Below are 14,731 nucleotides of genomic sequence, written 5' to 3' on the forward strand. Positions count from 1 at the left end.
CTAATAGATTGTGAACCTCTGTTTCAGTCTGAGTTCCCCAAGGAGCAGAGCCTGAGACAAGGATTCAAATACAGTCCCTGCTAAGCACATTTAGGTCTGCCCCATCCATTTTAGTGGTTGTAGAGCATTTCACTGTGTCTGTATCATTATTTATTTGATCCTCTGAAGATACACACACACTCATCGCCTTGCCCCCACTTCCTACTCACTGACATTTAGGATTTTCAGTGAATGTGTTGATGTTGTTGACTCACTATAAGGGAAGTATATGCAATAGGGAAAGTTCATTTTCCAAAGCCCATGGCTGTAGGACAGGGTTCTGAGGTCTGGAGAAATGACAGTGTTGGCAGCAGGGAGACAAAATTTAGGAAACTTATCATTGTCCTTATCATGCCCAAGATTTACAGCTAATACATGGTGATGTGAAGTTGGCCAAGTGAGTCACCATGATGATCATAAAACTGAAAAGACCTCATTACTTTAGTGGTTTATTTTCCCCTTGCCAACTGTAGCAGCCACTATCTTCTTGACATTCTTTGGTCTAAATTTCATCATGTATCACCAGGTCTATCATGTCTTCTAGACCTTGTCCATACCGCTGTATTTAAGTTAGTGATTTTATTAACAACCGAACTACATACGATTAATTATCTGAGTGATTTCATCTGTAATTTGTGGTAGTGGTGTTCTCAGATCATTGAACAAAGGATGGGAAGTTATGTTACTAAGTTGAGTGCTGGTTTCTAAGGTCTTTCATGTCTTGCTGGGTGATTTCAAATGCCCATCGGCACCATCAATGAATATCTCTAGAGCCTCCATGAGAACCATGGTACAGTAGGGGAGGAGGTTTTGTGTTGGCAGCAAAGACCTGGCATCTGGTCCTGGCCACCTGTGTGCCTGTGGCAAGTCTCTGTCGCCTTCCTGGATTGGGATAATAATACTTCTCTAGCTTATTTGCTGTGAGGATCAAAGGAAGAGCCAAATGTAGGAGTACTCTTCAAGTATCAGCTACTTTATGAATATATGAGAGGAAGAACCTGGATTCTGCTAGGCTGCAGTGGGTAACCTTAGCTCTTGACTACACTTCCACCTTAAAGAGTCAGCACACTGAAGTTCAACCCCTCATGACATCGTAGTCCCCACCAATGACACATTCAACTCTCCAAAAAGCCTTAGCAAATAGAGCAGATTTTACTGAAGATTTCATGGGGAGAGGGAGATTCTTTCACACACTCCACAGCAAAATCAAATGATCTTTTCCATCAGAAACATCTGTTCTTCCTTGAAAGCTCATCTTTGGCCACCAGGAACCTGAGTTCTGTCTCCAACCTTGTCCAAGACAGACTGTCCAGCCTTGATGGCTCCAGCCTTTCTTCACTCCTTAAGCTCCCCTTTGGGTTGTTCTATGGCTCCCCACTGCTGAGTTTTTACAGAGAAATTATCCCTTTAATCTTGGATTCTTACACCATCTTCCTACTCACTGGTCAAAATATCCTTATATGATTCCTCTACTCTCCTTAGAAAGTGGTGGGGGAATTTTAAATAAATGTTTTTGCTGTCATAAACTTCTTTTTTTCCTTGCCATAATATTATGAGGTAATTTTATTATTCTAACTGTTCAAAATGTTCATGGATTTCTTAGATCCAGAAACTTAGGAATCATCTAAGGCCAGCCTCTCATCTGACATTTATAGTATCTGGGGCCCAAAGAAGTGAAGGGACTTGCCTAGGGTTACAGAACAGGTCTGTGACAGTTATGAAGCAGTGGCCGGCCCCAATCCAGTGCTCATCTCACTGCACCAGGCCTGTGGCACAAATGAATCAAGAGGCTTCCAGATTCAGAGGAACCCAGAACTCTGAACTAGAAGGGGATTTGGAGTTCATCTAGAACAAATCCCTCATTTTAGAGGTTAAAATGGAAACTCTTCTTGTAGTCTCTGAATCCTAAAAATACAACACAGATTAGATGGTTACTTTAAAACATATGTACTTGCCTGGTGGGTATGATTTCCAGGAACGTATACAGACTTAAACTGTTTCATGAGATTCCGAGCTCCAGCAATATCCCGAAGCAAAGTAAAGAGTTCATCCACGGCAATTTTGGACTTGTGAAATGTCAGGTTAATTGAAGAGTCACAGCCTGAAATGATCCAGAGATATTTTCTTGGGTGAACAAATCTTTAAATTCAGTTTTAATCGTGACAGTATGAGCTCGATGTAACACAGTTGGGGTTTTTTTAACCCTATTTTTCCCTGGCTGTTCACCAACTGGGCTGTTTCAATCATCCATGAGCAATGAAACATATTGAGTATAAATGCCTTTGACAGAAGTAGAACTCAGAATTGCCTGGGATCGCAGCCACTGGCTTCAAGCCCTAGGCTGCAGAAGTTTCACAGAAAGAATGCTCCCCAGGGTCTACTACCCTCAGAACACAACTTTGGGAAAATATGAGGAGACACAAAGAAAAACACATGAGAGTGTTGTGACAAACTACTCTTGCTTGAATCCCACCAACAGTTCCCATAAAATAGAACAGCAAGAAAGAGACAGATTACAGAGTTGCTCCATTAACAGAACTTGCTGGATGGGCATCTGTCTAATGTGCTAACAAAGCATACGGCATATTTCAAAAGGCAGCCATTCAAAGCCGATAAAACACAAAGAGTGCCCAATAAGAAGACTGTTCTCGGCAATGATTCTATTTCTTTTTGAAACTTATAATAGATGGATTTATTCTCTATGTTGTTAGAAGCTCATTCAGAAGAGAAATGATCGTGGATGTCAGAAGTTAAAAAAAATAGAGAAAGATTCAAAATGGGCATTTTTTTTTTTTTTTGTGAGTAAGATCAGCCCTGAGCTAACATCCATGCTAATCCTCCTCTTTTTGCTGAGGAAGTCCGGCTCTGAGGTAACATCTATTGCCAATCCTCCTCCTTTTTTTCCCCAAAGCCCCAGTAGATAGTTGTGTGTCACAGTTGCAGATCCTTCTAGTTGCTGTATGTGGGATGCGGCCTCAGCATGGCCGGAGAAGCGGTGCGTCGGTGTGTGCCCAGGATCCGAACCCAGGCCGCCAGCAGCGGAGCGCGTGCACTTAACCGCTAAGCCACGGGGCCGGCCCCAAGATGAGCATTTTTGACTGTCTTAAATATAGCAGATACATTAACTCATTAATCCTCACATCACTCTTAGAGATAGGAGCTGTTCTTTTCCCCATTTTAAGGATGAGGGAAGCAAGGTGCAGAGAGGTTAAGTAACACTCCTGTCAGCAGATACTGGCAATACTCTGCCCCGTCCACTCAGCCAGCCTGGCCATCACCTGTGGGTTTGGGGAACAGTTCCTGCGTACTCTGACTGCTTCCTACTTGTGTACCTGCATGTCTCTCTATCTCTCTGTCTCTGTCTCCGTCTCGTCCTGTCTGAGGGCTCTCTCTGGTTGTACAAGCATGCCTGGCCTTTGTGTAGGGCAGGCTGGAAGTGCTGGGAAGTCAGCTCTCGTAGCAACAACTCAGCTTTCTCATCGCTTGGGGGGCAATTCTGAATTGTGCGCTCCATAGCCTTTCCAAGGGGCCCCAGCAGGACTGAGCCTCAGCTGCCCACAGCAGTTCCTCACTCATTAATGCCCCCTTTACTGGCTTTCCTTCCCTCTCTGTCTCACTTCCCTCCTTCCTGACTGAGCTTCCTGGGATAGCTTTCCAGACATAGTACTTGTACCCACATCCTCTTCTCGGGACACCAGAGCTTCCACAGTGATTTGAACACAGGCAGCCTGGATCCAGGGCCTGTATTTTTTTTTTTTTTTGGAACAGCTTTATTGAGATATGATTCATATACAATTAACCCATTTAAAGTGTACAATAGCTTTTTCTATGTTCACATAATTGTACAACCATCATCATCACAATCAATTTTTGAACATTTTTATCACCTCAACAAGAAACTCCATACTCGTTAACTGTCACTCTCCCTTCCCCCCTACTCTCAGTCCCTGGCATTACTAATCTGCTTTCTGTCTCCACGGATTTACCTATTCTGGACATTTCATGTAAATGGAATCATAGAATACATGATTTTTTGTGACTGGCTTCTTTCACTTAGCATAATGTTTTCAGGGTTCATCCAAGTTATAGCATGTATCATACTTCATTCCTTTTTATTGCTGACTAGTAGTCATTGTATGGATGTACCACATTTTATATATCCATTCAGCGGTTGATGGACATTTGGGTGGTTTCCACATTTTGGCTATTATGAATAATGCTGCTAGTTTTACACGTACAGTAGTCCCCCTTATCTGTGGGGGATATATTCCAAGACCCCCAGTGGATGCCTAAAACTGCAGATAGTACCGAACCCTTTATACACTATAGTTTTTCCTGTACATATATACCTGTGATAAAGTTTAATTTATAAATTAGGCACAGTAAGAGATTAACAACAATAACTAATAAAAATAGAACAATTATAACAATATACTGTAATAAAAGTTTTGTGAATGTGGTCTCTCTCTCTCTCTTAATATTTTCGGACCACAGCTGTTCATGGGTAACTGAAACCGTGGATAAGGGGGGACTACTGTACAAATTCTTGTGTGGACATACATTTTCACTTCTCTTGGGTATATTTCTAGGAGTAGAATTGCTGGGTATTATGGCAACTCTGTGTTTAACCTTTTGAGGAGCTGCCAGGCTGTTTTCCAAAGTGACTGCACCATTTTACATTCCCACCAGCAGTGTGAGAGGGCTGCAATTTCTCTGCATCTTCAACAAAGCTTGATATTATCTATCTTCTTGACTGTAGCTGTCCTAGTGGGTGTGATGTAAGGAGACACTGTTGATTTTGGTAAAGAGAGAAATTGTTTTTAGGGAGTAGACGTAGATCCGTAACCTAAAATGGAGTGTATCTAAAGTACACAGGAACAGCCAAAGGGACCCAAGTGCACCAGACATGGTGGGGTGGCATGTGAGTAGTTGAGCCTGCGCCCTTAATTACTGTGGGACATTGTATACAACAACTCTTGAGGGAGAGGGCAAAATTCTGAACTGTTTTTACTCACAACACTGCTGACACCAAATGTGTGGGATTTTCCCCCCACATCAACCGATTCTCTAACTCTCCAGACACCAACTGAATGTCCTACGATTCAATTCTGACACTGACTACGCAGAGTTAGCGCAGACCACACCGTTTAAGGCGGTCAGTTCCACAAGACTGCCCCCACTTCAGATGCCAGTTGCCAGCCCCACGTTGCCACCTGCAGTCCTGACCAACCGGCTCTCAATCGAGGGTTCCCATGACCCCTTCCAGGTTCAATAATTTGCTAGAATGGCTCACATAACTCAGAAAGCACTTTACTTACTACTACCAGTTTAATCTGAGACACAAGTCAGGATCAGTCAAGCAAAAGACACGCATAGGGCAGGGTCTGGGGGAAGGAGCAGGGAGCTTCCACGCCCTCTTCAGGTGCTGCACCTTCCTGGCACCTTGATGTGTTCACCAACCAGAAGCTCTTGGAACTCGATGGTTTAGGAGTTTTTATGGAAGTTTCATTCCATAGGTGCAATTGATTAAATTACTGGCCATTGGTGATTAACTTCCAGCCCCTCTCCCCTCCTTGGAGGTTGGGAGGTAGGGCTGAAAGTCCTGACCCTCTAAACGTGCCTTGGTTTTTCTGGCAACCAGCGCCCATCCTGAAGCTATCTAGGGGCCTCCAGCCACCAGTCATTCCATTAGCATACAAGATGCTCTCATCACTCCAGAGATTCCAAGGGTTTCAAGAGCTGTGTGTGTGCCAGGAACTGGGGACAAAGACCAACATATATATTTCTTATTGTATCATAAAAATTCCCTGATCAGTCTTTGTCTCCTGGTTTCTACAAATGTCCAACTCATTGCCATTAAAAAAATCAAAGTGTGGTCAAGCCCACTGAGAGGAAGCTTCCCCATGTTCAGTGGACCCTACACTTACGGGAGCCGTGAACTGCGGGGGTGGGGGGAGGTGATGGAGGCAATTCAGGGAATTCGTATGAACTCCCCAGAATTCTATGCCAAGCTTTGTGGAAGGGAGAAAAGGTGTAGTTTTCTGCGGAGCATGTCAATAACCTCCTCCTGATTCTTAAAGAGGTTCATAATCAAGAAAAGTTGAGATCCACAGGTACAAGGCATCTACTGACATCACATCATGCTTGTCCTTGGCACAACAGCTCTAGCTCAGCTACATCAGCTCGTGCTTTAGTCAATAATCAACCAGAAGAAACCCCAGAAGGCTATGGCTTCTCACTCATTCAAGTGGTTTCTTTCTTAAACTCTCAGGCTGAGCCGTTTAAAATATGGGAAATTAAATCAATTATACATAAATGTTGTAAATTGGGTAATACTCTTTCAAATAAAGAAAGACATGAAAACATTATTAGTTCTAATACCACGCATAGTGTTTCAATTCCTCTAATTCAGCTAATAGGCTAACATTTTTTATTTAAGTAATTCATTTTCTACAGAACAGAAAAACCCATTCAGTTTTTCATATTAGGTCTAATTTAATTTTTTTGGAAAGTGAGGAATATAATGTTCATCCATTAGGCTGAGTGGAACAGAATCATCTACTGGATTATAGATTACTGGAAATTTATAGAGTATACATGGAAATTGTGGATTATACATTGGAATTAATTAAGCAAAGGCTATGTAATTGTAAAGAGTTAGGTCAACTGTGAAGCAGGTTGTTTGACAGAAATGTTTACAGATTACTGGTAAATTTAACTCAAACAAACCCAACAGAAAATAAGACTGTCAAAGAAATTGTTGGAAGGAAAATAAAAAATCATAAATTCACAAATAAAGTAAAACTTTTCTGAAAAATAGTCAGTTATCTCCATTGTTCAAACCAACTGGCCAAGGGCAACTTCCATCCAAGCCATCAGCTCTTTCCAACGTGTCTGTTATCCTCAGAGCAAGTGTTCTACAAGGTACATGTTTCTAGGACACCAGACCCAAGGGGGCTCATTTTTATCAGTCTCTGAGCATTTTTCAGATTACATAAATCTTCACCAAAAGCAGGATTTACATTCATTTATCCAAACCCCATAATGAAAGTTACACACACATACTTCAGAAATATGGATCAGAGAAGATAAAATGACTTGTGCAAGATCACATCACCATCCTCGGCAAAGTCAGGTTTCAAAACGTCCCTCTGTCACAGACCTGAGCTCCTCCATGTACACTGTCCCCTGCCATCCCGAATCTCCTCTGTGAATGCAGCTCATCCCGAATTCTGCAATTAACTGCTAAAGGAGATGTGGGCGCAAAAGCTATGAAATGGGATGAATTCTTTTCTGTGATAACAGTAATAGCTATAATCACTGAATGCTCACTTATATAACCACTTATGCCAGGCACTATTCTAAGAATTTTATACATATTAGGTCATTTAATCTCCAAAGAAACTCAGTGAGGTAGGTACTGTTATCACTCCCATTTTGCAGATGGGGAAACTGAGCCATAGAGAAGGTAAGCAACATGAAGTCCCTCAACTAGTAAGTAGTAAAGCTAAGCTTCAAACCCTTGCAGTCTAACTCCAAAGATGGTCCTGTTAACCACTCCACTCTGCTGTCTTTCACATGTGCTAAGACCACATATATAAAAGATCAAAAAACACTTAATTCACCCTTAATATTGAAGAAATACTTTTAAAATGGAGTGAGTGGCAAGTGCCTTTCTTCTCGAGAAGACCTGGCTTCTGGGGGGAGACACTAACAGTGTGGTTTGCAGCTAGACCCCAGGGCCATCTTTTGCGGCCACACAAGGTGTGGGGCCTCCCAGACACGGCTGCACACTGTGCTTTGAGTCTCTGCTCCATGAGGCACTGTATTCAGTTACTTCTAATAAGCCTCTGACAGCCTGTTCCATTAAGCCAGCTTATGAGATAACAGCATTTTGTAAGGCAACTCTAAGTGTACAATTCCAGTCAATTCTCATTTAATCCACTTAGTTAAATAGATAATAAAACAGAAGCTGATCCTAGCCTTTAGCCAAGCACAATCTGTATACTTCAGTTGCCTACTTCTCGATAAGGGAGGCCCCAACCCCCAGGGCACTCCTGTGTTCTTCTCAAGTGGGGGATGACTCATGCCCCTGCAATTTCTGTCTCTGAAGGGCTTGGGGATCTCTTGGGCAGGGGTCCAGTTACTCCTTCGAGCAACAAAAGAGGGCTCCTGTGTCGATTCCTAGCCTTCCTCCGTTCCCCCTCACCCGTCTCCACTTACTGAAGTCCCTTTACTTCAGCAGAGTGAGAACAGTGGTTTCCATGGCTCTGTACACGGCAGGGACCCACATTTCCAGTAACGACAAAGTGAAAATGGAGAGAAGGCTAAATAGCTTAACAATCCTCCTGGGATGGCTGAACTGAAGCTGTATTCCTTACTCCAGTCTGCCTAGTTCTTCTGCTCTGCTTGCTTCTCTCAGGGTGCAGGCTTGAATCTTTCTGATGCTTGGGGAACCTTTTCAACAGAACCTGGTTTCCAGAAGTTTGGTTTTATTCCTTAGGTATTCAGGAAAATAAAGCATCTCATATCAGGAGGCTGCTGTGTCCAAGGCCTGGGTGTGGACTGGAGCTGAAGTACCCTTCATCTAAGGCCTTCCAATACACACACACACACACACACTTAAGCAGGTAAAACATAAAGCATGTCAGTTGTGTGACTGGTTGAGCTAGGGGGCAGGAGGAGGGCATGACGAGAATACGATTTGAAATGTCTCCCTATTTAGTGATATTATTCTCTTCACAGTTCTAAAAGCCCCTCACATCTGCTTGGGAAGAGCTATGGTCAAAAATGTCATTTGAGCCTGGTCAAGAGGCCCTTTTCTCATCTGGGCCCAAGTTATGCAAGGCTGGCCTCTTCTTCCTTCTACTGGCCCAGAGGTTGAGAACATCAGGCCCACTCTCCAGTCTGCACCTTTGCCCTCCTGCCTCTCAGCACACCCCTGGCAGCAGGGGGCCTACCTCCATGGGCTCCTGGGGCAGTTAGAGAAAAGGTTGGCTTGGGAGTGTGACTCGGCCAGAGAGGGCAGAGTCCTGGGAAGTCATGACCTCCCTCATCCATCTTGCAGTCTGACAATGCCTTTTCTCTCTTTTGAAACCATTGTTTTAAAAATGGAGTTTTTTCTTGTGGCTCTCAATAAATGTTTGGCAAATGGAAACAAAGCCAAACAAAATAAAAAACCAAATAAACCTTAGCAAGTGGCATTACATCTGAAATCTTTTAGTGAGGCTGACTGTATAAACCTACTTGTGAGTAGGGCAGTCCTGTAAGTGCATGAGTAAAACTAGAGTAGAAGCCCCCTTTCTCAAACGTGCTTGGGACCAGTAGGTGATTGGAAGTTATTCAAACAGGAGGATCATGAAAAATCCATCTCTTTCTCACACACACACGTACACACGTGTATATATATATAATTTTATCTAAAATTAAAACATAAATGTCTGTTTATGCACTAATCTTTTTTTTTTTTGGTGAGGAAGATTAGCCTGTAGCTAAACATCTGTGCCCATCTTCTCTTTTATATGTGAGACGCCTGCCATAGCATGGCTTGATGAGCAGTGTGCAGGTCTGCACCCAGGATCTGAACCTGCGAACCCTGGTCCACCAAAGTGGAGCATGAGAACTTAACCACTATGCTACCAGGCTGGCCCATGTTCACTGATCTTTTGAGGAAAGGCCAAGGTCTTTTCTTTGAATATTGTCTGCTGGTTAGAGTTCTGTGTTTTTAAAAAAAAAAAAAAACATTATGTACTATGTAGAATTTCCAATTTTAGTCCATTTAAAGTGGAACAAGAAGTTATAGACACCTGGGGCACAATCTGAGAGAATTCTTTTAGATTTTAATGTTTTTTTCCTTCAATCTTTTACAATCACCTTGTTAGTACCTAATTCAAAAGCACTTTTAAAATGACTCATCTTTACTGAGTCTTTCAAAAGCACTCAATTTGGTTTTCACTGAAACAATTTTCTTTTTGAATTCATCTTTCATCAGTATGTGAGAACGTTTAATTAAAGTTTGCAACTTAATAACAAATACAACTGGCATAAGCAGGTTTGGGAACAAACAGAACCCACTCTTGGGAATCACACAACTCAAGTAGGAAGAGCAGATGTGCCCGGGCACATGAAGATGGCCTTAGAGCTATGAGCGGTCACAGCTGGGCATTAGTCATTCTATTTTATAGTGGGATTGTAGAATGTCAGTTATTCTGGTGAATGGGTCATACAGAGGCAGGTTGAGAACACATGAATTATACATATATATAATATATATTTATTATATTATATACCATATAATATATAAATGAAAATATATATATATACATATTTCTGAGGTTCCATATTTTCACTACTCAGGTAATTGTATCTGTGTCATCAATCTAATGTTTAATGACCTAGTGTGACTTTTAAGTTCCTCTAATATAAAGAAGTCATAATCTGGGCTGTCAGACTTCAGGTCTTACAGGGCTGATTTCCTCTTTCATTGTAGAGTCCTTGATCTCCACCACAAGGCAGGGGCTCCTCAGCAGGTGTGGAGGTCATGACATAAATATGTTGCATGGATGTGTTAGTGAGGCTGGCCTAACAGAAAATCAGAGCCAGAAATATCCAGGTGAGGCCACAAAGGGCCCAAGACAGGGCCTACAAAGGCTGACCACTTCCGGAAGTCCCTCCGTAAGTGTCCTCTAGGGCTCCCAGCCCACACTGACCCCAGGGCCCCTTGGTTCACTAAATCCTTCTCAGTGTCCTGGAATCTCTTAGCCTGTGGCCCATATTCACCCCTCAACTGACAAGGAGGCAAAGGAGAGAAGGGGCAGCCACCAGCTCCAGTGTAAGCAGGGGCTCTCCTTGGTTTACCAGTGGTCTCTAGCACAGTAGAACGCACCCACTAAATACTTCTTAAATAAATGAATGGGGAAAATAGAGGTAAGAGGAAAGAGTTGAATCAGACCAAACGTGCTGTAAAGGGACAGCACAGATTTTCCTGAGCCGCTGATAAACGATCTCTGCAGGAGATGTCAAACAAAGAGCTCCCAGGTGGTTCTGAGCTATCGCAGCCACATGCGTGAGTGGATCAACTCCCAAAAAGGCTACTTGAGAAGAGCAACCTCAATTGGCTGCATAAATTCTGTTCGTCTGTTTAATAAGCAAAACTAAACTCTACGTGGTTTAGGTATACATATGAGATAAAACTGTTTTTAAAAAGAAAGAATGATAAACACAAACTTCAGAAAAGTGGTTACCTCTGGGAGGGGGGTAAGCAAAGGGACAGGACAGGCAGTGGGTTCATGGTGTTTATTATATAATTATGCTTTATAACTATACATCATGTAATCTTTTAAATGTATCAGCTATCATCTTAAAAAATAAAACAAAAACCAGCCCCACTACTTTTTAAGCCTCCAGCAAATTCAGCTTTTTAAAACAGAAAAAGGAAGAAATGACAGCTGAAATCTATTATTATTAGGCAGGTTTGGGATGTGTGGTGGACATGGAAAGACTTGTACAGTCACGAGAGAACGTGACTGCCCAGAATTCTAGCCCCAGCTCTGAGGTTTTTTCTGAGAAAACATGCGGTGGGGAAGTCTGAAGGAAGGAAAATTGTCAGGAATATGCTTTGGAACTTGATTTTTAATGGCAGGGTGCAAGTGCAAGCTGCCCGTGAGGTCTTGAAAGCAGGGTGCAGGCAGTGGACACGCAGCCCCCTGCTCCTGAACGTCCAGGCTGCTTCAGGAAGGGCCAAGGAGACAACAAAACAGATAATCCTGGATCATCGCAGAGACAAGGAAACGGCTCCAACTATTTCAAAACATTTCCTCTAAGAAGCCTCTGAAAAATCTCTCCAAAGCAGCTTTTCTGACTGCCGTAACAATATTAACAGTTTCTTTATCTTAAGATTTTATGTAGTTAAGTAAGGGAGGCATCAGGGACTTTGTTGTACTACTGTATCATATTAAATTATCCAATTTCCTATGTTGATTATGTTATCCTATTAAATCAATCCAAATCACCTTAGACAAAGAGATCCTGAAGTTCAGCAATCAGAGTAACTGAAATACCATGTTTAAGGCTATTTCTTTAAAAATGTAGGCATTGATTTTTAATTGGCTACATAACTTCCCATGATCAAGCTGTCCCCATGAGAAAATCAGATCTCTCTCATATCATTTGGACCCGCTAGTGGGAGGAATGGTCACACAGCCGCTTACACCAGAGCTCATGTTCACCAACCTTCCCAGTTCCACGGAGGTCGGCCCACAGGCTCCTGACAGTAATCACAGACGTGTTCCCAAATCCGGCATATCTCACTACGAGCGCTTGCAACAGGTTGGTTGTTTTCATTCTGTTGAATCAATTCTACTGAATTACAAACTTGCCATTTATACTATAATAAGTCCCCTTTCAAAGTGTGTTGACATTTCTGGTGGTTCTGAATAGCTCAAAAGGGTTTGCTGGACTCTCAGAGCTGACTTGAGAGATGACCTGCATCTATTTTCAACAGCTGTCAGGTGGCAGAGCACCTGGGAGCTACGCTGCACCTTATAGACACCGGGACAGATCAGCACAGCTGAACTCGTCTTCCAAACCAGGAGGAAACAAGGCTCTATCGCACGCAGGTAAAGGCATCACCACAACATGCCCACGAGTTAAGCACAGCTGGCAGTTTTTATGTTAACATTTGCTTGCTTCTTGTTTGTTCTTTTTGGGGTGCTATAAAAGCTGAAGCAGCAACAAAGATCAGAAAACAGCACGGATGTAAACTTATGGTGGGGAAAATTAGATCTGCTTACTTTATTTTTCTTTGAACTGATAGAAGACTGCCATCGTTGGATTTTAGCAGAGTATTCCACCAATGCATGGTTTCAGAACCAGCGAGCCAGTCTGGCATTCAGAGAGAGGGAAAGGAAAGCCCAGATGCTCCTTCCATGGATGGTCCCTCCGAGTCCTGCTAGAGGCTGATCCTGCCTGTCCCCCAGGAAGTAGGCCTGATGTGCCACCACCTGCCACCAGCCCTGTACCTTGTTACCCTCCACACTCTGTGCTCCCTATCTCCAGTGTAGAGATGTGCGTGTGTGTTGGGGGAGGGGAGGTTCTACCTGATGCAGCTGCAGCGGAGGCCCAGAGCTCCCCCAAGAAGACCACCTGGAAGGCTTTCTGGAGGTGCAGGCCAAGAAGGAGGCTGTGAAGGACCACATCAAGGTGCACTATTTCTGCTCCTTCCAAATCTTAGCCTGGGTCCAGTCTTGTTGCTAGTTTTAAAAACAGTACCAAAGGTCCATTGCCCATGAAAGGTTTTTAAGACATAAGGTTGTACTTTATTTTAGAAATGCCAATAAAATGGAGAGTGTGGGAATAATACAGTGTCATTTCTGGTTGAGATGCGTCACTGGGAAATGATTTCTCATCCAAGTTACATTGACTACAGCACTCAGGGTTTGGCTTGCTGCTAATTACAGAAATCTGTGCTACAGCTAATTGTCCATTTGTAGTAAAGGATGAAATCAGAATTCAAATCATGGCACATTTAAAAGCCTTTCAAATTACTATCTGGCCTTCCCCTGCCTCTTGTTCTGTCATTTAGAGGAGTTTTAAAAAATCTAATAGTCTTTTCTTTTCCATTTTATTTCTTAAGCTCCAGCTTCTCTGAGCTTATCATCATGAGATTTGATAAGTATGAAGGAACAGTAGTGTCTTTTTATTTATGTTTTTGGGGATAGTTAATAATACAGGATCATTTTCTGATCTATTTGAGAAAAGAGGAAGAATAAAAGGGAAGCTTATTGGCTTAAAGTTTCTTTCATTCCTTTTGTTTCTTAAAAAAATAGAAGAGCAAATAGAGTTTATTTTTCTTCCAGTAGCAGACAGATCAGATGAGACCCCACCTTCCTCCCTCCCCTAACACACACAAAAATCACTCTGCCTCATTCTAAGGTTCCACTGCACCTGTTGTTGTAAATCGCCATTGAATCGAGCCAGCACCGCTATGCCTGAAATTTAAGCTCCCACTAAATGAGGCCCCTTATCTATCACTTTTCTGTATTTTCTTTTGCAGGCAGCATGCAAAATCAGTGTGTAGGTTAGCCATGCCTGATTCAGAGATGGGATGAAGTCCAGAGAGGGTTGCCAATGGGCCCATGGTGTGGAGGGCAAGGATAAAAATACCACCATTCTCTTTATCTCTTTTTGAGGCAGAGAAGAGCCTTCAGGGTGGACCCCAGAAACAAATGCAGAGGACTCAGGAAGGCCTACCAGCAGAAGCCTGCCTCCTGCAACTCAGGACTCAAGTCACATTTAAGTCAGAGTTGGAGTCTAGAAAGGGCAAGAGAGAAGGCAGCTACTCTCCCTGCTTCCCTGACCCTGAGAATGGAGCCAGGCTTCCTACTGGGGTAGAGAGGGCAACTGTCTGCAGCCTTCTGGGCTGTCCCAACCCCAGTCTAGTCTTGAGTCCTACAGAGTCTCTCCCTCATCTCCTTCAACCTCCGATGGAGATAGCTCAGATGAATCGCATGTCTACAGCGTGATTTAAACTCTGTGGACAAAAATGAATTATCACAAAGTCTTAGGGTTTCTAGGCTTTCCTTTGCTTCTAGGCAGGGATATTCTTAAGCTCACAGCTGTTTCCACAGTCACTCTATGTCCACCATATGTCCTGGAGGGTGAGCAAGAGGGGGCCTGGGCTCAGAGCCAGAAC

The 14,731-nt window shown here is 42.9% G+C and overlaps 1 protein-coding gene across 1 annotated transcript in view; it reads right to left on the bottom strand.

Moving 5' to 3' along the window:
• SCFD2 (sec1 family domain containing 2) overlaps positions 1 to 14,731 on the bottom strand; it is a 386,325-nt gene that overhangs the window by 33,841 nt on the left and 337,753 nt on the right. Inside the window, exon 6 of the mRNA XM_004419062.3 lies at positions 1,995 to 2,140. Within this exon, the coding sequence (XP_004419119.1) occupies positions 1,995 to 2,140 (146 nt within the window). The remainder of the gene's footprint in view (positions 1 to 1,994; positions 2,141 to 14,731) is intronic.

Source organism: Ceratotherium simum, chromosome 8 (assembly GCF_057802395.1).
Source record: "Ceratotherium simum simum isolate JZ-2026a chromosome 8, ASM5780239v1, whole genome shotgun sequence".
Lineage (NCBI taxonomy): Eukaryota > Metazoa > Chordata > Mammalia > Perissodactyla > Rhinocerotidae > Ceratotherium > Ceratotherium simum.